The 21,190-nt window shown below is 33.5% G+C and overlaps 1 protein-coding gene across 4 annotated transcripts in view; it reads right to left on the minus strand.

Annotated features, from left to right (window-relative positions):
- Pde1c (Phosphodiesterase 1c) overlaps window positions 1–21,190 on the minus strand; it is a 254,027-nt gene that overhangs the window by 14,446 nt on the left and 218,391 nt on the right. For 3 of the 4 annotated variants that reach the window (XM_073081003.1, XM_073081001.1, XM_073081002.1), the window contains 3 exons: window positions 12,367–12,477; window positions 8,594–8,843; window positions 4,079–4,195 (listed from right to left, as the gene is read on the minus strand). In XM_073081003.1, the coding sequence (XP_072937104.1) occupies window positions 4,079–4,195; window positions 8,594–8,843; window positions 12,367–12,477 (478 nt within the window). The remainder of the gene's footprint in view (window positions 1–4,078; window positions 4,196–8,593; window positions 8,844–12,366; window positions 12,478–21,190) is intronic. The other variant, XM_073081004.1, reaches the window with a different exon arrangement.

Here is a 21,190-nt window from a genome sequence, read left to right on the forward strand (position 1 = left end):
AAAAAATCAGAGTCGTATAAGATATCCTCAGAAAATAACCTTCTACCAGGGTAAAGTCTCCTATTTAAGTATTCAAATATTATATACATTTACTGATATAATTTTTATTCATACAAATGCGAAATTTATTTCAGATGGAAAATGAGATATGTAAAACCAAGTCGAAGTCGTTGATGTCTACCCTGAATATGTATAACGTACAGCAAGATGTTATTTTAGGGTTCCTGTCACACATGTTTATGAGCAGATATAATCATGCGCGACAGGAAAGAATTATTTTGATTGATAAAGAATTTAGATTAATTAATCTATCCCTAAAAACCTACACCTCTTATTTATTTTATTCCTAAAGATCAAAACACAAAGCAGTTTCTTATTTCAGAACAGACGAAAGCCTTATTCCTAGGGGAGTCGCGAAATTCAATGCGAAGACATAATATTATGATACTGAGATAGAAAATTAAAATAAATATGTTTGGAATATTATTATATATTTTTTCTATCTATCTTTTTCTATATAGTCCATCTACTGATATTTTTAGTTATTCTTATTTGTATTTGTACAAAAGCTATAAAAGTATATTTTTTTTTATAATTTTTGTGTAATTTATATCTATAGGATCAATTTTGGCATTGCCTAACACGACATTTCTAATGTTTGTAGATATGAACGAGGCCTAAAACTCGAAAATACATGCTGAACCTACATGTGAGTAACTCATATTACATATAGATACAATAATATAGGTATCTATTATTGTATCTATATGTTATATGCCGATCCAATACCATAACTAATACAGCCTTTGACATGCAACATATCACCACGCTCCCTCAAACGCAATATTGCACTGCAGTATTGAAGCAGATGCAGTCGACATTTATACAGGAAAACTTCGAGGAACTCATATATAATCTGGAATCGCGTTTATGAGTACAAATATGATATTACACGCAATATTAAACGTAAAACGAACTTCTCTTTACATCGTGTAACTTGAACTTTTCAAATATGATGTATCTTCTTCGGTTTCTACCGAACATTATTATTATTATGAACAACAATTCTTGTAATCAAACGAACATACATTTCTGTTGTATGTAACATGTATGTTTACATTTCTATTATATTTTACCTTATAATAACAAAACAAAAGAAGAGAGGTCTATTAACAGCGTTGCTAAGGTCTGGTCTGACGGGCAGCTGCCAGAGGCACATCGTTCAGGGGGAAGTATCTTGCTGACCCACACAAGAAAAATAAACTATGTAATCTATGCATATTACAATGAGTCGGCGAAAAAAGGACTTCGAAATTTTCAAATTAGGATTCTTTTTCTAATTCTGAGGGGGCTCAAATTTTAAATTTTGCCAGTTCCGCAATATTCAAATAAGGGGCGTTAATGACCCTCTATCTATGACGCCGACTATGAAAGAAAGAAAGAAATATTATTTATTTAGGGAAAGTACACAACCCAGTATGATTGTATGAATACAAATAAAAATAATACACTCGGGTCATTACTACATTACTTGATTTAGAGTGTGTGTGTGTCTGAGCATGTTCTGTATACCTCTGATATATGAATGTAGACTGTTATGTACCTATTCGAAAGGAGATCTAATGATATTACGATGTGTGACATTAATAATAATAATTCTTGATTTATATGGGCTATTTACGGCATAAACACAATAACATAAAGGTTAAGAGGTTATATAATAGGAAATGCTGCAGGTGGCCAAACGTAACCAAGTTATTAACCAAATTGGAATTGGAAACTGCGTGCGGTTGCGGTCAGCCTGCCCCTAGATGTATCTCGGGTTTGACATCACGTGATGCAGAAAACGGTTCGTGCCTTCTATGTTGCACTACATACAATCTGAACGTATCTACATTCGTGGATATTAGGTATATATGTATTTTTGTATGTTTCATCATCATCAACTAGCCATTATAGTTTCACTGGTGGGCACGGGTCTCCTCTAAGAATGAGAAGGACGTGGCGTGACATGACGTCTAGTGCGGATTAGTAGACTTCACTTAGAAAATTTCTATTTTTGGAGTTTACTCCTTAAGAAACGATTTGAGTTATAAGGCCCGGTACGGAAATTTTATGAGGAGTAAAATCAAGTGTAACACGAAAAGTTGAGGCGTAACGTAGAAAGAGACAAACATATATATCTGTAGGATTGAACGTGTAAAAGAATGAGATGGAATACATTACACAGCGTATCTCATTCTCGGGGTCTCCTCTTTGCGCGATACTTCGTAGTCTCACTGTATAGTTCACTACCTCCAGTCTGAGAGTTGAATGTGTGCGTATGTTTGTACGTGTGTATTGCGCGCCTGCGTATTACGAAGTTCTGCCACAACTTATATACTGCTGCCGAGTACAGGGTATGCATGCTGTATAATAAATGCATATAGTAGCATCTATTGTATACATCTATATACAACGTACATAAACAGCAACCTAACCATCAAGTTTTAATGTTTTGATTTTAAAGTTTTCTTGTACTTCTATGCATTGATACGTGTATTTTTATGTACTATTAAACAAATCATCAAGTGATTAAAGTTGAAAAAATATTTGAAAATATGCAAGAAATTGATTTAGATGATAATGAAGAAGAATCCAAAAAACACATGGATGCGGTTAATTGGTAAGCTTATCGTTTACATTTATGAATAATATACATTTTAAATACGAACAGCTAGATCTTTTATTTAGTGTTTTTATTATTATTATTTATATTATTTTGTAACATACTTTATGTAATACGCATTATTGAAGTAATATAAATAATCCGAATAATTACAGATATATGTTTGTTTCTCTTATCATTTTAGCAGATGCGTTTATTTACCCTTTTTTTCTATTCGATATATATCATAATTATCGTTCGTAAGGAGTAAACTCCAATCGTGCGTCGTAGCTGACACACACACACTTTTTTTTGTATGTTTATTTCTAATTATTCTGTACTGATTTCCTTTATCTCATTTTATTAATAATGTACTCATGTGTGTATGTTGAAGTTTCAAAGGAAATCTACATTATCTACTACTTAATTAATTCCTAATATCTCACAAAAAGTCTACAAAACGAAACATATTTCATCAAGAGGAACCATAGGACAAACGTAACTACATTTTGAGATTAACACGTTTAAAGTTTAAATGTGTACCGCATGTAGTGTTAAGCGTGAACTAACTTCGCAATTTCGATTAAACTAAAGTGTAACTTCCAGGGAATTAGGAATAAAGGACTGTTCCGGATTGAAACATGCGGTTATCAGATCTATTTGTCGTGGTTAAGCTCTTGTGAGAAACAAACAATACATACAATGGATAGAGATATAGATAAGAAGCCTTCGTTGTAGAGTATTTTGATCAACATATTGTATGTCAAAACTTTGTCAAAACAATAAAATCTTTAACAGTATGTAAACTTTGCTATAAAGGTTCAAAAAGAAAATGGCGATAGTTTATAGAATAGATGAAATATAAAAAAAAACGGTTTTATTTTTGGAAAATAAGTAGTAAACAAGTATTTTCATTACCATTTTGGCATCAACGAAACTTGAGGTAGGTATATGTTAATTTATTTTTTATTTAATGAAATACATGTTGTTTGAAAAATTCAATAACTTTTATTTGTAACAGTGTATATTATGGAGAGATACGATAGAACATCACTTGATTATCACTTGCAAAAACGTTGAAGACGGTCTGCAAAAACATCGTGAAAAAACCTGCACATCTGAGAGATTTATAAAAAAAAGTTTTCAAGGATGTGTCAAGTCAAGGAAGTCTACCAATACACAATTAGGCAGCGCGGTGGACTTCGGCCTAATCCTTATCATTCTGAGAAGAGACCCGTGCCCAACAGTGGCACAGTAATGCATTGACGACGACATAGAACATAGTTTGCTATCATAGTTTCATTTAGTCAAAATACATATACAACGTATTTTTTGTCAGATATTCTTCAGACATCAGGCCGTAGCACTATTGCTTATAATTTCAAAAGTAGAAGTACTCAATAAAGATATCAAAACCATTAAACCACCCACCTTGAACTTGTGTATCATGCCGTATCGGTTCAGTAGCTCGTAGCCCAGGTACTTGACGGGCGCGCCCGCGGACGCCTCGTGGAGTGCAAACACGTCGAAGGACCACTCGTCCAAGGTCTGCAAGAGCATAAATGTAATTAATTAGAATGCAGGGAATATTGTATGTATATGTTTTAAATAGTAGCATGGATATTAAGATCGGCAAGAATTAATAAAATGTTGATTGAAGCTTATATTAATACATCGGTCTTGATTGCTTAGCTAGTAATAATATCTAGTAATAATCATTCTTAATCGGTTTTGCCAACCACAATTCCAATTTTGACGATTTAGGTCATAGATTAGTATAGATTACTCACTCCTAACAAGAAAATGTACCCAGTTTTGAGAATTGAAATAGTTACGAGTACGTAAAAAAGTTTTGCCACGGAGAGTGTTAAAATGTCCTTAAAATATTTGAAATAATTATTTCTTTATTACGTAAATTACGCAGTATTGGTTATTTAATCGTAAATTTTCTCTAAAAATGTTTTTATTTGTCAAGAATTCAAAAAAATAACTTACTAAAATAAGCCGTTTGTGGCTTCATTGAATTTCAAGGCGGCGAAGTATCTTTACTAATCTACGATTTAGGTAGGAAAAATTTGACACTGTAAATTTTGACACACTGAATATATTTTACCACTTATTTTAGACTGCTTAACCGAATTCGCCAAAACTTTATAAGGGCCAGTTAGAGCTAAAAAGAGGATATTATTGGCCACAAAAGGGGGCACTACTGTCGTGATCTAACATTTATATGGCAGGATGTTTTTCCCGGCCGACTCGCATTTCATAAAAGTTTTATTTAGGGTCAAAACAACACGGGTAACTAGATTTTAATATATGAAGCGAATAAAATGAGGTCATTAGTTATAGAACAATTTCACACCGTTTAATTCTGAAAATGGACTTTTGTGCCAAGTAGGATTACTTGAATAGATCTCTCGGGACCGAAACCATTAGCCGGCGATTAAACGGACGACCGGAATGTTGCCAAATCGCTAATGGCGGATAGTTTGAAAGGGTTAACTATAAATAATGAAATGGATGACTAATGATATACCTATTTTCATACTCTTTTTAATTGTCTTTTAAATTTTTTCTTAACGAAGATCGAATTTTGAAAAATTTTAATACAGAGACGTTGTCAAATATCGATCTTTGGTTGGCAACGCATTGAATGGATTGATCATTTATTAATAACAAGCGTAAGGTACTAATCTTCTAAACCGCTCAACCTAATTCAATTTAACTATACAAGAGGTTGGTTCTAGCTTAAAAATTAGGATACTTTTGGATTTGAAAGATGACGCTGTATTTGTGTTTTGTTTTGTTTCAAGATGTTTGTCCGGGTCTACCAGTATTTCGTGAAAGTTATACATTAGGATCAAAATAACACGTCGTTTCAAGCTAATAAAATAAGGTCATTAGTTATATAAGATATTAACACCGTTTAATTCTGAAAATGGACTTTTGTGCCAAGTAGGATTACTTGAATAGATCTCTCGGGACCGAAACCATTAGCCGGCGATTAAACGGACGACCGGAACGTTGCCAAATGGCTATTGGCGGGTAGTTTGAAAGGGTTAACTATAAATAATGAAATCGATGACAAGTACCTACCTACTTTTAAAACCACGTTAATCTTATTTAATGTTTTATTAAGTTCCTTTATTAAGTATTCCTTCATTTTAAGCAGGAACATTAAACGTGAAGGCAAGGAATAGTTTTTACTTAAAACTATTAAATTCGGTCCAGTTTAATAAGTTGCATAATTAATTGTTATTAATTGGTATTTTTACGTCACTATGCATATGAGATTTAATGCTCGACATTTTCCATTATTTAGGGTTTAAAATTAAAATAACTAACGTTTAAAGTTATTCGTACAAGGAAATTTAAAAATGCCTTTATATAAAAATATAAAGTTTGTATTAAATCATCTTGGCCAATTTATTTACCTCCCGCTTATTATAAACAAAAGCTCAATTTGGGATGACATGCCTAAAACAAGTTTTACGTGCGTTTTTGTAAATTATGCCTAAATACCTCAGGGGTTTTATGTAAACTGGGAGGTTTTTGATGTCCCGTAGAATTGCAAACAAGCTCGCTGCTCAGGGCCGGGTACGGGTAAACTCAAAGTTTAATAAATGAACGCTTCACTTAATAATATAACGGCTTTGCTTAGCAACAGGTCAAGGTTGAACTGTTAAATGTTTGATTAATATGACTTTTTATAAGAGTAATTAAGCATTTTCTACGTTCATAGTCTCTATTTTTAACGGTGTTATGAAAGCTGTAGACATGCATAAATTCTTAATTTAGCTGTTTGGCCAGAAATCAAACCCGAAACTCGTTGCAAGGTTACATATTTTTAACCAATATATAGCATTTTCGAGCACTGCATGATAACATTTAGAGGTACCAACGCCTTTCTTTGGCCAACTTCAAGTAGAATCGTTGCATCAGGTGCACTGCATTTCCGTCTGCTACTCCTATATTATAAAAAAATCTGGGGACATAACAGATATCTAAGGGCGGCAGTATCCATTTATCATATGGACTTTATTCTCGTTTCCTCCTTTATACAATGGTACATAAAATATTAGAAGTACAAAAAATACTTTAAGTAACAATTTCTACGTAGGTTAAGTGTTCCGTAGGCCTAAACAAAATAAACAACATTCATTTTATTCTCTGTAGAGACCCAGTCACGAACATCCCTCGAGGCTGGAAACTCAAACAGAAACTTTAACTACACAAATTTAACACAACGCAACGGAGAACGGGTTAAGTTATTCAAACAACTGTCAGGACAGTTGAGCATTTTTAAAGAACCGAGCTATTGCTGTCTTTGTTCTTCTCACCTTTGACAGTCGACTTTTGGAGTCAAATTCTGTTACAAAAAAAACCTGTCTACGAAGTCGATATTACGTAGAAAGGTATCTTTATATCAATTTTATTAACATTACTATATTTATGAAATGACAACAATTTGTCAACGAGTCAACTAACATTAAAAACGAATTAAAACTGTAAAATTAGGTTGCTTTATTCCTAGCATGAAATTATTAGGAATTATAAAGGTATGAAGACTACATTACTCAGTAACTTTAGTAATAAACAGAGCTATTATAAAAACCCCAAGTGTTCAATTAAAAATATAGCCATGTCACTCAGATAATTTAGGCAAGTGGATATATTTAAAATATATATTACATTAAAATTATCGTATATTAAAATCCGTCAAAAGTATAATATATTCAAAACATAATATACATTATTTTTTATTCGAAGTCGGATAAACTGCTGAAGATTTCAGATAAAAAATAACCAATAATAAATGTCTTCATTATTCTTTAGTGGAGAAAATATGTTGCTATACATAATATCTTGAAATGTATCGAATGCTTATTGATACGAATTAATTCGGTAACCTTCATGAAGTTTCCCCATGAGTGTCTTTCGTCGGCTTTTACATTATTGTCAAAGGAATACTAGCTTAAATTAGACCAACCTCTTGCCGTTACACTAAGACGAATGTTCTTGAAATTAATTACTTAACTTTACCTTTTTAGGGAAGCCAATAAAGCCCAAACCTTTGCTGCCTTTTTGTGAATAATTTACACAACAAGCCCGTTTGTTAGAGTAACCATTAATTAATTCATGCATTGAACTCTAATAAATTTATTAAGTTAACTAAGTTAAGCAACGCCTGGCGTAGTCTCGACTTGGATGGGTGCCCGCTAGTAGGCTATTTTATGCGTTTCAGTGCTTCGAAGTGCATATTACATCGTTCCTCTCTTCTGTTAAGGTGGATAGTTGTCGTTAAGTCTTATTTTGGGCCCTATAAATGATTTAAAAATCATGTAGTACGCGATAGGGACCTACTAATTCATACTTTTCCCTACGGCCTAGAAACTCACAGTGAATTACATTTGCTACTCGTAAGTTACATAAATGTGAACTACACAAATATTACATTCTAAATATGAAATTGAAATTAAACATACGAGTAAGTAATTTCATTCGTGTGAGCGAGTTCCAATTAACTGAATTGATTTCCAATTAAATGCAGGTGTGCGAGTTTGAATCGTTGGAGGATATTATGGATCGCAACTACTGTTACTGGACTTGATATTAAGTACGTTTGAATTCAGGACAATACCAAATAAGCTTCAAATAACAAGCTTTTACGAATATGCTGATAAAATGAAATGTATTAAGGGAATGTACTTAATATGAAATTTATTCAAAAACTAAAATTTATTTTAGAGATTTTTAACATGGATTGTTGGTAGTTATTGATAAAGGTATACTGTAGGTTAGTAATGAATGTAGTGGATTAAGATTTTTAAGTATTTATCGATCGGAGATAGATTTCGAAAGAAACTAAATTGATTTAGACAGAATTTTCTCGCGAGGATAATAACAGAAAAAAATTGAGTACAACTGATATAAAATGGCACAAACCTTGAGTACTCTAACGACGTCCTGTGGAAACTGCATCAGCGCGGTGCTGGTGACCCGCCTGTAGATCCTGTCCACGAAGATGCCGGCCCTGATGGCGTGCGCCACCGATCTGAACTTGGGCTTCTCGTCCGACTTCCGTTTGGCGGTCGCCAGCTGCCTCGTGAATGTGCTCGCGAGCCACTCCCGGACCTCAGGTGGCACGGCATCCGGCTGAACTTCGGATAACTCGTCATCCTCGTCCGCAAGTCTCCTGCGCACATCCCAAATCAAATTAAGAAAGATTCCAGGATAAGATGAATTCCTTACCATAAAACACGTCATTGCTAGAAAATTTTAAATTAGCGTAATGCGTTTCGGAAGAATGACGAATCAAATTGAATTGATTTTTCTTGTACAATAAGTTAAGCTTCATAATTTTATGCTAATAATTCCTTATAATATCTTTAAATATTTGGTAAATTCCTGAAATTATCAATCAATCAAAAAATCTAATCAATAACTTGGAGTAATTAAATAGTTTCGTTAAAATCTCGATATAAAGTGTCGACGCGTCTAACTTTCGAATTGGTTTATAATTTATTAAGAAGTTGATGGGGAAATTTCTCATTCGGAGGATTTGAAAGCTGAGGAGGAATTTCAGAATCAATTTACATTATTTATGACCGAACCCAATTATTTCCTATGAGCCACGAACTTTTCAAAAACAATAATGTATCTAGAACAATTTGTACATTCTCAAAATTGCCTTTTGAATAATTTTCAACAATTCAAGTGTAAATAAAAACTAAATTCATTATCTATTAAATATCGTGAATAACACTAAATTTTCTATCACTATTCTTAAGTAATAATTTTCAGAAAGTAAATAAAAGGAAATCAAAAAGTGTAGTCTATTCTAAGATTGTCAAGTTACTGATAAATTGGTTAGTTTGTGTACTGAAAATGATAGACTTTATTTATTTATATTGCACATCTCGAGTTAACAAAGTCTCATCTAAAAGGATGGAACATTACTTGCTTTCTTGGAAAATGTCATTTTTAATTTACTTTGCCAACTAGTTGAGACTTTGTGGAAGAATCTCCTGTATTCTTTCGCTCACGTAAGTTGTATAAAGCTGGTCTTTCATACAAAGTTTCTCTTCATTCTCGTGAATCATTTCCTTTGAAGTAGCTATTGTGTCTTCTATATTTGTCTCCTTCTTGTATATGGAGTTGATATTAGCAGAAGTGAGATGAAATGTAAAATAAGCTGAATTAGGTTTTTTAAGAGGAAATTAAAACACTCTAATACTGGATAGGGTACCTAAGGGTAAGTACGTACAATATATAGAGGCACATGCAGCGTGCTCAAGAAATTTCCAAGGTTTACATTGCTTTCCATTTAATTTCAAACATGTTCGGGAAAAGACAAGTTTTAGGAACAAGTACCTGATACCGTGAAATGTTATACCGTGAATTCTCGATTACTGTTTCATAATGATTTTTTTTCTTCTAAGTGTCTTCTCTGAACTTTTTGGAAGTATGACATTTTGTCCACACATCTCAAATACTATTTAAATAATTTAATTTTCGTAATTTTTAATTAATGTTAAATTGAGATAGATCCCGGACCATTTATATTTTACTTTTATTTGTTTTTGAATGCAATAATCATATAAAAACAGTATGCAGTTTACCTGATGCAAAGTGGTCACTGTCGCTCATGTATAATTGATAATATAGTTACTACTCTCGAGGACTGAGATGAAATACCTTGAGAAACTGAATTTCGGTATAAGATACATAGTTACTTATTAAATTTACTCAGATTTCTACCTTTCATAATTTATTTTTATGTGACAGCTGATAATTTGAAAGCTTTGAAAACAAATGAAAAACAACGTTTTACAACAATATACAGCACACACGACATAAGAAGCAGGTTAGGGTTAAATCAGAGATCTTCTATTACCACTTGAATTTATACAAAATATAAAGCTTACTGTAAATTATACATTATCTCTTGTTTATAAAATATGTGTATAGAAGAATATGTTGCGGATGTAAGTGATTATAGTAATTATTTATTAAAAAGTATTATGGTTTTTTGATAAGCTTTTGAGACAAAATGACGTCAGCAATAGTAATGGTAATATGAAACAGACATTAACATTGATCTGAAAAAATAGATAGTTAAAATAATTGAAGATTGAAAATAATAATGACAATTTATTGACGAATGATATCATAATTTTATTCGGTCATAGGCCCATCGTCAAAGTTACTGATTTTCCATTGTTTCAATATCCAGGTCTCCTAGAAGTCTCAATTACGTTCTAACACTTACTTATTATTTTTGACTCTGTGAATCTATCTGATATCTGTGAATTAGATTTAATTTTAAAATCATCATTTTGGATTCTTTTGGATAAATTTGGACATTCGACGTAAATTTTCGAAATATTATCATAAACGTCTTCAAGTGAAAATATTGAATAGGCGATGATGAAAATATTCAATATAATCGAACAAAGTGATCTGCTTAATAGACCCCATGATCATAATATACTACTTTAGATGCATAACAATATAAACTGTAGAGTGATAATCATAGCTTTTGATTCAAGTGATAATAGTGCTCTTAATACGAGGTAACATCGACACACCTAAACACGAGGGTCGGCGCCGACTGCTGGCGCGCCACGGCCGGTCTAAAATGAAACACGATCATTGTCCTCACATACAGGGAACACAACGTACAACACTAACATTTAACATCGGTTGTTCAACAATGGCGTACAAAAAACAACATTTGCGAATGAGAGTGGTACGATGCCGGTATCGATTGCATCGCCAATGTCGAGTGAAACAAATTTCACCTAACATCAGTCGCAACAATTGACATGTAACCACTCTCAGATGAAAATCGACAAACTTAAAAGGTACTTAACACATTTTAGTTTACAAAACAAAATCAACTGAATCATGATTAAGTACTAAATGCTCTGGAATACACAACCGATAAACATAATATGAATCATACAAACATTTATAAACTCATCAAGGCACAAAAAATATTTATGTTGTTTCAAAATTTTAAAGATAATATCATGGTCTTAATTCTGAAAGCTTATTAGGTAAATAGTATAATAAATTGGTGTTTTAAAACTTTAATTATTCAATGAAAGCAGATGCAGCTAAAATATAAACGAGTGACGTGAATGATTTGAACAAGTGTAGATAAAAAGCTGTAAAAAAACGGGACGTGATCTGAAAAATAAAATGATACGGCAAAAAGAAAATCAATATATGGAAGCTAAACTGGGGTCACCCATTTCAAGACTAAACATCATGCCTGTGGATAAATATAGAAATAATGGAAGTAGGGCACATTTTACAGTGGATCGAGGAAGACGTCACACGGGGTACTAATCTCCAGGCTAATCTAAATATACAGAGAAACCGCTATACTACATGAGAACAAGTTAAGCAAAATGCCCAATGTAGCGCATTCACATTGACCATCAGATTTTTTGGCCTAACTCATTCTCCAGACATAAGGGTTGCAGTCGGATGAACAGGGTTCTATTTGACCACATTGGAGACAAATTCAGTAAGTTGCCTCCAAAGTGGTTTTTGGTCCTTTACATATGGGCTAAACTACCAGGAGGGTAGGATACTGATAGATTTTGTTACTGAAGCTTCAACAGAACAGAAAGACCTAATCGCACAGAGTGGACAGAAGGGAGGCGCGACTACTTGGCCATTGCCGGCGTTGTTGTAACGGTATTAACTTTGCTTCGTTCGGTTTCTCTACTGAGCACCTCGCCCAGCAAGGTGTTCGGAGACGTCGCTTGTGGAGTGCTGCGGGCTGCACGCGCGGCTGCTCAGGACCTCTCCTATCCCTGCGTTAGACATTATCACTGGACGCGAGAGCGTCAACCCTACGCCATAAATCAGTAACCTTGATTTATTTTTCATTGTTTTTGGACCATCTTATATGATCATCGAGATTTAGACTTCTGCAACCCTAGAACTATTTCTAGGGCATTTCCAGCTTTTTTGCACCATTTGTAGACCCCTATTGTGTTATCGAAAATAACTTAGAAAGAAGTTCTTTCCACAATAGTGGGATGATGGTAGGTTAGAAAAGATTTTTGTCAAACTAATGTAGAATGAACTTCATTCCTTGTCACAGTACGCGGAATCAACCTCCTATGAAAGAAACGAAAGTATAAAAGAGAAAGTAATGAAAGAAAAATAAATGCGAGAAACCAAATGAAGTATTTAATATCGGAGGATTTATTCACTAAATGGATTGATTTCAATCAGAGTAAAGAGTTTTCTCGTTATGACGCCCTTTGATGAAGAACATCAAAATGATTGAGATTAGTTATTTGCGGGAACATTTTCAGCTGTGAAGATATAATTTAGCGTTAGAATACTTACAATGGATGTGAAAATGAAATTTAATTTGACTACCATTTTATTTATATATAATGGATTGTATATAAATAAAACGGTAGTCAAATTAATTTTATACTTATTATTATAATTTAGAAACTGCATCTATCTACTTTGTCATTAACTGTCATGTCATCTACACGTCTGGGAGATGCTTAGAGCATATTTCAGCACACTGTCTAGTGTGGATTGGTACAGAAACCAACTTATACATTTAGTTGGAAGGTATGAGTTAGTATTAAATTATACTTCTAGGGTCCGCGACATGAGTTTAACGCTTATAAAAATATTTTTTCAAAAATTAAACAGAAATTTACTTTTATCTTCGTATTCTGCTAGATTTTACGTCAAAAATATCTTAAGTACACATGATTATATTTTAAAGTCAATTAAATATTTCAATATCAGTATTACGAAAACCGTTAACCTACGTAATTTTATATGAAACTTAATTTTAATTTTATCTTACATATAATATTTTCTAAGGATTCTTGTTACGTCGTGTATCTAGATAAGAAACCTTTAAAGCGATGGTGCTTAAGTAATTTGCCTTGGAGCTAAGCTCTATCAACCAGGTCGTTACCTTGTCTGCTTAGTAGGTTATTGAACTCGAGCACACATTCAAGTAACTTATATGTACGAGTGTTGCATTAAGTACTGTGTACATTGTTGTATTGTTTATTCAGATATACAAAGCTGGTAAAGTAAGCCTCAGCTTAATACTTAAGCCTATAGCTTAACATACGCACGTAATATTACAAGAAGATTAATAATCTTCTAGCAGTCAGAGTGATGGTACTGATCTACCATTTTTTATATTTACACGATTTTTTAACGATAATGCGGTCGGGCACAGACACAGGTGGTCTATCTGATGGCAAGGAGTCACACCGTCGCCTATGGAAATTCGCAACAACTATTGTTAATTCAATGTTACACCTTCAAAGTTTCTCTCGATATTATGGGACGTCAACCTCCCATGGTCTAGTTCGCCTGAGCCTAGTTGGCTCCATCACGTCACAAAAAAAATGATTCATGTATTAAAAAGGTTATACACTTTTTTATTCATTTGTGTCCATGGTACTCCCGTTATGGGTAACCCTTGTCCATGGGCTTATGGTTGGTATATACTAGGATTTCATAGAAAAATCAATTTACCAATTACTATTCACAAGATAAGGCTTTTATTTGAGCCAGTACAAATGGCGTAGGTGGTTTCGTTTATAAAACTCTAACAAAGAAGAAATAAAGATGCCATTGTTCCCGTAACCTTTGAATTTCTTTTCAAATCCTATTATAGGTAGTACAATATTTCTTTAAAGTCAAACGCAACAATAACGGTATTGGAGCCGGTTAATAAGCTTTGCAAGCGCCCGCCCTGTCGGATGCACAAAGGTCCCACTAAACCACAACTGCTTTCGAAGTTTAAGAGTCAAATGGATACAATATGTCTGCAAGCTTTGTTTATTAAAAATAAAGTTTGGTTTTTTAATACAATGTTCCATAAGTAAGCAATCCTTTCTTAAAAATATTTTTTAAGATTTACCTTTATAGACTAATGAGGTGATCTGCATGACGAAGTGGTCTACCGTTTTGAAACGAAGAAGGTTCTGGATTTAACCGCTGACATTTAAAGGTATTCAGACAAATCCGTTGACATTTAAAGGTATCATAGAACAAAAAAAAAATACAAGTAAAATCAGCTAAAGTTATACCACATAAATTATGTAAGAGGCAGCATTTGCATGCAATATTCGTATATGCTAATGCATTAAATTTGCATTCAAATAGACTCCTGATTGGTATACCGTGTAAAGGATGCCACGCGCAGTCAGACTACTGCATTCGTAGACTACATTTCGGTCGTAGGCTACACCATCTTCGTAGGCTACGCTACGTTTGAAGCAAAACCGTGTTCGTAGCTCGCTTCCGAAATCTACGCGGGCTACATGTACCCTTACCATGAGTTGTTACGTTTTGGCAAATAAGATTGTTTTGGTATTTGTTTACGTATTGCCCATACAAATTCCAATCAGCGCCCCTAGCGATTGTATCAGAACTATAGTGTCAGTAACGTAACATTGAATGTCGAAATTGACAAAATGGCGCTTGATGTTGTGTCTCTCTATTTTGCGAACATGTGAGGCAGACAAAAAGGCTTGAGCACTTACTTATTGTTACGTTTACTCAGTCTACCGAAGCAAACGGAAAAAATAATGGATTGAGTAAACGTAACGTAAAATTGTGGGATGTAAACTCATGGTAAGGGTAATGGTGTTTATAGACGGCTACATAGCGTTCGGAGACTGCTACATTCGTAGAGTATTCTACGTTAGTAGGTTTTGAACTGTAGCTGGAGCAATACCGTCGCCAAAGTCTAGGAGAGCAATCCAGAATCTTAAGAACGCACTGATTTTTCATTAGTAGGTTTTTGATGTAATGGGAACAGCAAACGTGCGTATACTTGGTATAAGTGGAGAACAACGCACAAAAACCAGTGTAAGAGGATGGGAGTCCTACCTGACGTCAAGCACTGAAGGCTTACAAGCAAAATTTTATCATAAATTTAGTAACTTCAAACCATAATACGGCAGTGCTTAACACTATTGTTATAAGGCGAAAATAAGCATCATAATTAATGAATCAATATTATAGTTTAAAAAAATAAAAACCACGCTAAAATCGCACAAGACAATCGTTAATTCTGACGATCCTGGTAAGGAGAATGGGACAAAATTAAAATCGTGTATTGTCATCGGTTCTTGATAAGTGTTCAAAATTTTGAATTAAACTGACCGTTCAAAGTGGATAAAAATCGAGTTCAAAAATTCCGTTATATACATACATACATACAAGTCAAGCTAATAAAAGCGTGGTAAAAAGATTTCAAAACAATATTAAATCTAGATAGAATATGCATACATGAGAAATGCTTAGGTTCCGTATACACAAATCACGCGGCCCTCTTTTTGCTAGTTTTTAATACCTGCACAAAAATATCTTCACCACACGTCAAGTTCATTATGAAGGCTTTCAGGTTATTATGGAGGTTCTTATGTTTTATAAGCTTACGATTTACTACCCAGATTAAAATAAAACCCGTTTACAGCGGCATTACTTGGCAATAAACACATTTTATAGACCGTAGGTAAGAACTTCGGGATATAATATGTAAATAAAAATAGTAATGATACTGCATTAAATATATAATTTATGGTGTGTGATATAACTATACTCGTGTGTGATTGTTGGTTTTGGGCCTGTGAAGAAAAAAATCACACAGTTTAGCGAGACTGACAATTTGCGTTTATATTTTTATGTTATAAAATGATTTTATCAAAGGATAACTGTCCTGTTAGGGGTACTAAAAGTTTTTCTGGCAATCCAAGAGCTGGCACGCATTTCGCTCAACGCTTTCTACACTCACAGCCCCATACTAGGATTCCCTGTATCGTGGGTGCTATGGACACACACGGAGACAAATACACACACAAACACCCAGACCCAGAAACAGAAATCTAAATTCATCATTTAGAAATCTGTCTGGCCGGGGATCGAACCCGGGACCCTTAGCACGTTAGACCGGCATGGTGACCGCACCGCCACGCGGGTCGTCAAAATGGTCGTCAACGAAATGGTATAGCCATTTGTCATATTTTTGTGGTATTGACTTTACTGAAAATATGCTGTGTGTGAAGTAATCCTACAGCAGCATTTTAGATTTTTCGTCTCCTAGTCTTTTTATAGCGTTTTGTTCTTATTTATTATTAAATAACAATTTAACCATTTATTGAGATCAGGTTAAATTGTTTTTTTTTTGCCTTATCTCGTTTTATAATGTAATTTTATTTTTCTTTTCATATGTTCTTACTTATCCTTCACACAACAGTATAAAATCGAAGTACCTATTACGATCATCATCATAATAGTACATTCTGTATTACTTAGCCAATATAGAGTTGCATCGAGGCTTACAATTGAATCTCGAGCACAATTACCTAATTGCTAGAGGCCTCTTTGTTTGATGGTATTAAGCTTACTACTCCACATCCATATACCTATATCTGATCAATTCAGTACTAAATGTATTGAATTGTTGTTGTTATTGCATTTTGCATTTTAAGTTACTAGTCATATATCTGTAATTTGTATGTATCATATATGCCTATTATTGATCTGTTTTTATTTAATACTAAACATTTTTTCATAGTATAGGAGTAGCAGACGAGCATGCAGTCCATCTGATGGTAAGTGGCTACTGCTGCCCATGAACATCTTCATCAGCCTCAGATAGGATTCGATATTCCTACCTGAGATCGGCCACAGATGCGCCGCTACCCCTGAGGAGTAAGCTGGAACGGAAAAGTATGTCTCCCCTAATACAATTGTGGCAAAAATTGTCAAATTTTGATATTTGGTCTTTAAAAATTGGATATATTCAATGTTAATAACCTGCAATACCTACATATATATGTATTCAACACGTAGATATCTGTTGATAAAAACCTATTTTAAAACTTTTCCAGTTTTTCCTGCGGAAAGTTTTTATTGCGTGGTATAAAAATATATTCGTTAACTTTTACCCGACTGCCAAAGGAAGGGATTTCATTTCGTATTTGTGGATTTTTGTAACCACCTGAATAGGTGGGCGGATTTGAGAGGACACGCTTCGTGTCGTGATTTGAATCTATCGAGATATATTCGTATCTATGGAGTTCTATATAAAACTAGCTGACCCGGTAAACGTTGTGTTGCTATATAAATGAAAAAATGTTAAGGGTGATCATTTAGGGGTACGAAAAATCGATAGTAGCCTATTCTCAGACCTAGGGGATATGCATATAAAATTTGGTGACAATTGGTAAGGCCGTTTCGGAGGAGTACGGTAACTGACATTGTAACACGAGAATTTTATATACAGGGTTACTGATAATTCGATACATTCCCTTGGAGGGGTAAAAGTAGAGCTCATTTGCAATAGATTTTGTCATTAAGTACCCTAGCCGATAGTGATTTGTTTTTGAGATATTCAAGTTTTTGTGTTTTTATTTCTAAGTACCGATTTCAGGCAAAAAATAAAATGCTCCTAAGTGAATGTCCTATTTTGATCCTATTTTTGTGCATAATCTTATACCTAACATCGCAACACTTCCTTAAAATGACAATACGCTGTAGTAGTACCCTTAAACTTTACGTTATGGAGGTCAATTTGCTAGAGTTCAATAAAAAAACCCTTTTTATTTCCACTTCAGAGTGAATTTGCATATAAAGGATGTATGGAATGTGTCGTACAAAGTATTAAAATAATAGCCCCATTTCACTAGCTATCCAAAATGGCATAGATATAAATAAAAAAAGTGTATAAATATGTAAATAAAGTGTATATGTAAGTGTACTATAAAAATAGTGCTGTATTTTTGCCAAAGAATGGATCCCACTCCCACCTTCGTTGTAAATAAAATCTGGGGTTGTTCGAGTCAAGGGTGAATAGGCTACTTTCACCGCTAAAAGCGATTACATTTGACCACAGTCTTGCCTTACAAATATTACATATAACAACTTATATTTTATGTAGTGTTAATCACCATTTGTTTTGATCATTAAAAGTTGTTTATACAGTCATAAATAGTTCACTAACAGCGCGTATACAATTACTAGATTTATCCAGGTCCTTTAGTACTGAGTGAAATGTCAAGTACCTAAGTATGATCTTACAAGACGAATCCTTAAGTTTATTAAGACAGAGATCTCTTTGTCTCCGGGCTACGTCGACGACTTAAAAGTAGTTTAGTATTCATTACACTGAAGATTTGAAAACATATTAAATAAAGTAAATGTGGGATCGTAAGTCTCTAGGCGTATTCTAGGTTATTTATACTTAACTAGAACTTTTACTATTAAATTATTGTGCCTAAATGTTTAGAAAATGATTAAAACTTAGTACTCGTAATAACTAGTACTTGAAATACAGAAAGGCGAACTCTTTCAATAGCTACTTTCAGTTAATTAATCAAACTTTTTACTAGAATTGATTGATATTTTATTAGAGTTCCTGCTGTGGTTTCTTGATTACAGATGTATAGAATATTTAAATTTATTTTTTTAAGAAAAGATTAGTCACAAAACTATTGAAATATCTTTTCGAAAACGATAATTATTCTCTAACAGAATTTAGCCTCAAATATTAATTTCTCCTAGTTAGTTGATTAAACCGAATCTTTTCTTTCGAGGCCTTATTAAGGTTTCTACTCTAATTTAGTCCTTTTTGAAGTCTGACGTTTTATCGTACCACTTTTTATAAAAGACAGGGCGCTTACTAGGCGATTTGGTTCGAGAGAGACGCAATTTTGTCAAGTTGACACTTGAGAAGCGATAATAAATGGGATCCTTGATCTTAAGGTTTTTGAAACGTTCTTTTTTCAAGAGAAATTTGAAGTTTACTATTTTGAAAACTAGGTTTATTGTAGGTACTTGACATACTTTTTGAGACATAACAGCCTTTGTTTTAGAAGATTTCAGAATAAAATGTTTTTAGAGTGTACATCTTTTTATTTTAAATACATAACTAAAAGTGTGTAGTTGTGACACGACCTTTATAATCTTATATATAAAATTCTCGTGTCACAATTTTAGTAACCGTACTCCTCCGAAACGGCTTTACCGATTTTCACCAAATTTTATATGCATATTCAGTAGGTCTGAGAATCGGCTACTATCTATTTTTCATACCTGTAAGTGATAAGTGTTGTTCACCCTTATTTTTTTTTATTTATATGGCAACACAACGTTTGCCGGGTTAACTAGTGCTAATATATATTTAAGTGTGTAATCGTAACGAAGAGAGTAATAAAGCAGACGTGAAATTGATCAGTTGTTTAATTTAATCCGCACCTTACAAATGACTGTTGTTTACAAAAACATATTTTTTAATTTCTTTAAATCTTTTGATATCTGGCTTGTAAGTAGTTAAAAAAATAATACACATTGTACTCAAGTGCATTTAGAAAAGGTATTTCCGTTCAAGAAGAATACCTCTCAGTTACGAATATATAAGACCACAATCTTAAAATCAAAATCCGTACACGCTAGATTACTCTTCACAAATAATCATTACTAGCAAGCTATCCATCGTTTTAAACAGAAAATGCTCCGACATTAAGATACAATGGAAGAGAAAATGCGAAAAAAAGAATAAGCAATAGGTATAAGCGTCGAACAAAGGGTCGAGAAACAGAATTGATGGTCGTTAAACATTAATCGGTAATCGTCCTATGAATAATCTCATTGTCCCCGCGCGGGCGGTACCGGAATATCTGAAACACAAAGATGATGAGTTTCTTCCTTAGATAAAATTTAACGCCGTCGTTTACAGTTGTATTTTGTTTACTTTTATTGTGTTATGTGCATCGTTTGTTACAGATTTGCTTTGTTTTATTGTGGATTTTTAGAGTTGCCTTCCAGACTTGTAGCGCAGAATATAGAAAATAATACACAATTTGATGTTCAGATTTTTTCAAGAAAACTTTTCTAACATCTTAAGGAGGTCCTTTAAAATTAAAATGCTACCGAAGGAACTCTTTTGACTTTGTTGTTGTTGTTGAATGTAATTTAACACTACGCAACAACAATTGCGTTTAAGTGTTACAGTTTCATTTATATCTCATAGAAATATACTATTATGACATCTAGGGTACCTATCTGATAAACTCTAGGCTTGTAAACAAACCCTTATTGGAAATCCGCTGAACTTTTCTACAAAAAAAAAAAGATATTCGCGGTGGAATACGTAAAAATGTACAATACAACTGTAAATATCGGGCGAGTACGAAACGGAAACTGTACTTAACAATTATAGTCAATTAAAACAAATTGCTTCGTAGCCGTTTTGTGTGGTTACTTTTATAAATTGCTACAACATAATTACTCGACAATAGTTTCAGTGTAATAAAACTATACTGTTAATAGTTAGAGTACTTTCAAATTAGTAGTTGTGTCGCGCGGCAACAGCGCTGCTTTGTAAATGTATATAAATAAATTACGCGCGACTATCGCACGGAAGCAGCGGCGCAACCGCGCGTTTTTTTATTTTTATTTATATACATTTACTCCTGTTATTAATAATCTTTCATCAATGTTTTGCCTACTAAAGAACGA

This window comes from Epargyreus clarus, unplaced genomic scaffold, assembly GCF_041222505.1.
Source record: "Epargyreus clarus isolate Ecla_fem2 unplaced genomic scaffold, WU_Ecla_fem_2.2 ptg000015l, whole genome shotgun sequence".
NCBI lineage: Eukaryota > Metazoa > Arthropoda > Insecta > Lepidoptera > Hesperiidae > Epargyreus > Epargyreus clarus.